The 5,567-nt window shown below is 39.3% G+C and overlaps 1 protein-coding gene across 1 annotated transcript in view; it reads right to left on the bottom strand.

Annotated features, from left to right (window-relative positions):
• Tet1 (tet methylcytosine dioxygenase 1) overlaps positions 1–5,567 on the bottom strand; it is a 114,627-nt gene that overhangs the window by 22,810 nt on the left and 86,250 nt on the right. The window contains exons 7-8 of the mRNA XM_012514928.1: positions 4,735–4,885; positions 383–472 (exon numbers count right to left, since the gene is read on the bottom strand). Of these exons, the coding sequence (XP_012370382.1) occupies positions 383–472; positions 4,735–4,885 (241 nt within the window). The remainder of the gene's footprint in view (positions 1–382; positions 473–4,734; positions 4,886–5,567) is intronic.

Raw genomic sequence — 5,567 nt, 5'->3', positions numbered from 1 at the left:
CTGGCAAGTGCAAGGGCCTGAGTTCAATCCCCAGTTCTGCCAAAAAAAGTTTAAATTCAAAAAGTTTCCTATTAACAAGGACTTTAATAGAAGTATTGGGAAAAAAATTCTTGAGACAGGGACTCTGTAGTTTAGGCTGACCTCAAAACAACTATATAGTCCATGCTGGCCTCAAACTTGTGGCAAACCTCTTGGCTCAGCCTCAGCCTTGGGGACTGAACTCAGGCCGTTGCGCTTGCCAGGGAAGTGCTTATTCTACTAAGCCATCTCCCCGGCCCCTTCAGCCTCTTAAGTACTGGCATTACAGGTGTTTCTCACACACTGGCTCTACACAGAAATCTGAACCATGTTGAAGAGCATTACAAAAGGTTCCAAAACATACCTGGTTTTGGTAAGCAACAGGAGCATACTGCTTATAAATTGGAGCTAATTCTGTAGCCAGACTCTGTAAATTATCTTCCAAGTTTTTTTCCTATAGGAAAAGACAGTCCATCTAGGTTATTTTATAATAACATGTATAAGAGCATAAGGTATGAAATTACACTAGAAATAATTGCTGACGCATGATCTGTACTTACCATAACAAAATAGCTACCACAGAAAACCAGTCTCTTTTTTCTTAATCTGAACTATGAAGAGTTTTGCACCTAAAAATCTGGATCTTTTAAAATGAGAACTGCTATAAGTTAGCTAGAAAACTAAACACTGTTAGAGGTTAACTTGCAGAAGTGTTCATGTTGCTAAAAATAAAAACCATAGTTTATATTTATTGGGTATTTGAAATTAAGTGAAGACCAGGTTCCTGCTGATTCAATAGTGAATCAAGAATTTAAGAATACATAATGTGAGTGAGGTGATATTATGTAATAACAGACAGGAAAGAAACATGCAGAAAATAGGATGTGCCCTGCCCTTCGCTATAAATTCAGATATAATGAAGTATGTCTTTAAGATAGTATCATGAATCATTATTCTTTTCAGAACGGTAAAGTGAACAGCACAGGCTGAATAGATGCCTCACCTAGTAGATCAAAAGTAACTAGGCAGGCAGCTAGTTGTCCTGGACCAGTGTTGTGTCTTCTACGCCTAAACAGCTGCACTGAGTAAGGTTTGCCGAGAAGATTGGGACCATGAACAATGCCAGCTAAGAACTGGGTTGCTCCAGACTTTCTCAAATAGGAGTCTATTAAAAGTGATCATGGGCTGAGGAGTGACAGAGAGAAGAGCCTAGAAGTAGTAGTTGAAAGACCACTGAAAAGCTTTTCCAACATATGACATTCTCAGCTAAGTGGACTGAGAGCAAGGACAGAAGCGGGGGAGGAGGCGGCGGTCTTTCCAGCAGGTGAGTGGCTGGCTGGAAATGCCCTGACACAGGTGGGGAGCAGCTCACCTCACACGTGCCCACGATCTGGATGAGAGCGAGTCACCCAATGGGGAGACTATGGGGACTCAGGCCTGTGGTTTGTTTGTTTCTGTGTGCCTCAAGTGGGTACCCATGTAGATCAGTGATGACCCCACTGTTTTCCTATTAATTTAGGTTCAGCTTTTGATTATACAAAAAGCCTTGGTCCCAGCACTATGGGAAACAAAAAATAAAAAAAGCTAGAGATATAGTCAAGTGTGAAGGACTTGGATCCAATCCCTGGGTGGGTGGATGGAGGCCCATGAAGACAGAGAAAGAGACAGGAATTCCATGAGCAAAGGTTTCATTTCCAGATTAATCCACTTGTGTAGCTCAAAATATAATGACACTGTTTTAACAGTAGCTTGTACCTACACCTGCATATTAATTATTGCATCAAGTTAGGAGAAATGCTAGAGTAATGATTTAAAGACCAATTTGATGGTTTTTAAAATTTTTTTTAAAAATGTATTTGGCTGTTGAAGGGTCTCACTACACAATCCTCCTGTTTTCAGCCTCCCCACCACTGAGTTTACAGGATATGCCACTGTGCCTGGACTCTGGTGGACTCAGCCCACTCTAGGGGTAGGGCTGGTACAGCATGTGGTGTGGGGGATTGAACTTCAGTCCCTGTGCTTGCCTAAGCAGGTGTTTTAGTCAGCTGAGCTATCTGGCCAGCCCCAATTTGAAGGTTTTGATTTTTTTTTTTAATCATGCAATATCAAAGAAAAAAATTGGTGGGTTAGGTAGGTAGGTTATACTATTTTACTGCTAGTACAATCATATAGACAATGGTAACAAGTATGTATTTTTATTGATGAAAACAATAGAAAAACTGCAAGTAAGTTCTATACTTCTTATACACTAGTAGGTCTAAGTTCTCAAATGTTGTGACATTTACTTGTATTTTTATAATAGTCTCACTATAGAACATCCAGTGTCACAAGTCATATTGAGTAAAACTAAGAAATAAAGTAGGCACATAGGTACCCCATGCCTACTAGGCTATAACCACCACCAGAGCACTTCTCCAGATGTAGACTCAGCAGTATGACCATGAGGGCCTCAATTAAATTTTTGTTGTTGTTGTTCTTTTGTTCTCACTAAAATTTTTAAGCCCCAATGCTCAGACTGAGCACGTGACCACTGGTTACCAACTCGGTCTCGTGCACTACTCTGCCTACCCAGGAGCACAGCCTCCAAACCCACCGCTGCTCACCAATCCCTGTGCAACAGTCCTGTCCCAAGCTTCCTCCTGGTGTTCAGGCACAGTGGGGCGTTCCCTTGCAAACCCATGCCTGGCCACTTCCAATCCAGCACTCAGAGCATCCAGAGAGACCCAGTTTGAGTCTCTCTCTCCTCCTTAAAACACTTTTATGATCTTCCAAACCTTGTGCCGTGCCTTACAAGAACTGCTGCATGCACCTTACTGTCCCTTGCCTGCTGAGCTTCAGCCACATGGGGCTCTGACAGTGCCTGGAATGACATTTCCTCCTGGATCGCAAGCACTATAAGGCGATACTCATTATAACAAATCACCACAAGCAAATTGTTCTCAAATTCATTCATTACTTAGCAGGATAAAGAGCATACAGAAATTTAACAATTTTGTCAATGTTAAAAGTCTAATTATATACTAACACACTTCTATTATGTCATATTTAGAAAGAACCTAGTGCATTAAGAAAAGAGTGAACAGCATAGTATAGACCAAGGATGGTGAACCTTTCAGAGCTTTCAATGCTAAGAGCCCGAGGTAGCACATGTGCGGCTTACCAGGCATTTGCCACCACTGCAGTGTTCCCACCTATGAGCCCAGGGTCTGTCCACTCTCAAGTACTCTACCTGTGCCTTTGGTCAGGTTCTATGGTTCTGCAGTGAAGGGGCTATACACTTCATGCTCGACTTTTTCTAAGATACTTTACTGGTAGATAGGAAAGTTGCAGAAATTGAATAAGATAGCATATTTTCTAGCCATCATGTAAACTCTATTAATAGTCATATTATGTATTTTAATTATTTTATCTTCTCAAGACAGGAGGTAATATCTGGAACTAACTTTAGAGTTATGCCATTGTTTTACTGAATTCACTTCAAAAATCTAGAAAATGCTAGTTAGCTCTTTAAAGGGAACATTATTTAGTAATTCTGAGCTCTTTTTTTTTTTTTTTGGAACCAGGCATTGAACTCAGGCCCTTGCACTTGCCAGGGAAGCGCTTATTCCACTGAGCCATCTCCCTGGACTCTGAGCTCCTTTTTGAAAGTTATATTTACTATACTTAAATTAATTCTGGCTATTTTACTTTGCGTTTTCTATTTATTTTGCACAGTAGTGATTTGTAAACCACATCTGGTGATTTATAGAAGGATTAAGAATCTTTTTAAACACATACTTTCTCAACTGGGTACAACACTTTATGAGGAGTGTTTTCGGAACTGTGGGGCATGACTTCTTAGCCATATCATTTTATAAAGAAATGAAATTTAATAAAAAATATCATTATAAACTAGAGAAATCCACAGGGATAACTTTATTAACTTTAAGTATTATAACCTTTTACTTTGTGAAACGTATGGTTATAAATATATGTGCATAGAGGTTTACAATACATTTTGTACTTGTGATCACTGCTCCAAGTTTGGGAAACACTGACCTTCAAGTTAATCAAATCCTCCTGCCCTAAACAAAGCGTAACACACCACCATACCTCATCTTTTTTGAGCCACGCCCCTCCCCCTGCCTTCCCACCCTCAATTTGAAAAGAATAAAGAATTTATAGGTTTTTATATGTAAAAAAATTAAGTATTCCACTTATTAAAACTTAACACCAAGGTTGACTAGTTTCTTTGCTCACCATGGCCACGTGTTCCTTACAGACTCGGTCAGGTTTCACATATCTTCTTTCCGGATTACGTCCTTTAGTAATTCTTTCATAGTAGGTCTGTGGGTAGTAAACTTTCTGAGTCTTTGAAATGCTGGCAAATGGTTTCTCCTACTCTGGCTGGGTACAGAATTCTGAGTTCTTTTAACAATGATTTCCTTGGGATGAGGGGAGTAAGAGAAGAGGTGGTGGGCCAGGGACAACTGGAATTTGGGTTGAGAGTTAAAGCTCTGACTTAATCTATTTAGAATTTTAAATTTTGTTATTACTTTTATACCAGAACTTGAACTCACAACCTCACACTGGCCAGGCAGGCACTGTGCTGCAGAGCTATATCCCCGGCCCTTATTATTACTTTTTAAACTTTAATTTTGTTAGTGTTTCAAAAAATTTAAAGAAATATATTTATATATGCATTGTGTAATTAAAAAAAGAAAAAAGGACACTTACGTGTAAGGGGGAACTTGGATCAATTCTAAATCTTCTGGGACTTGGGCTTCTACCAAATTTGCACCCGTTGAAATACATGCTCCATGAACAGCCAAAAGAGAAGGAAGCTCCACAGGTCTCTGGGTCAACCCCCTGACACGTGCAGGTACGACTGGAACATGGTAAGGGCAAGGGAGCCAAATGAGAAAATGGGCAATTCTTCTGGCAAAAACACTTCCAGGCCACAGAACTTTGGAAATATAGACACGACAGTCAATGCCTGGTTATAGGTATCCACTTTGTAACTACAATTTGCACCAAAAAGTTTGCTCAAGATGTTAAATCCAAATAAATGGCAAAATATACAAAATTTTTTTTTAATATTCAAATTTAAAATACTTAGATCTAGAGATCTAAAATCAGTCATATAGTTTGGAGATGGCTGAAGTAAAGAAACAATGGGCTTGGATTTTTTTTTTTCTTTTTTTGAGAGAGAGTCTCATTATATAGTGCAGGCTAGCCTTGAACTAGGCACAATCCTCCTCCTTCAGGTATATGCCACATGGCCAGCTACCAGAAATGAAAGTTAGAATGCCATACTACCTTTTTTGCATTTTAGATTCTTTATGTCAGAATTAAGACTGATACAATTTTCTGAGAATTAAAGATTATGACATATTGAATGCAAAATCAGTCAATCTTAAAGAAAGACTTCTTGAATATCAAAGTGAGAATTTAGCAAAAATTGGGAAACACAACATTTCTAGGCAGTCTGAAGCCCTAAGTAGGACTCTACAGTAAACATGACAAGGGATAGTATATATAAACACACAAAGGGGGCCAAGGAGATGGCT

Source organism: Octodon degus, unplaced genomic scaffold (assembly GCF_000260255.1).
Source record: "Octodon degus isolate 3935 unplaced genomic scaffold, OctDeg1.0 scaffold00046, whole genome shotgun sequence".
Lineage (NCBI taxonomy): Eukaryota > Metazoa > Chordata > Mammalia > Rodentia > Octodontidae > Octodon > Octodon degus.
The sequence above is the reverse complement of the archived record's forward strand: the minus strand, read 5'-3'. Positions and strand labels throughout refer to the sequence as shown.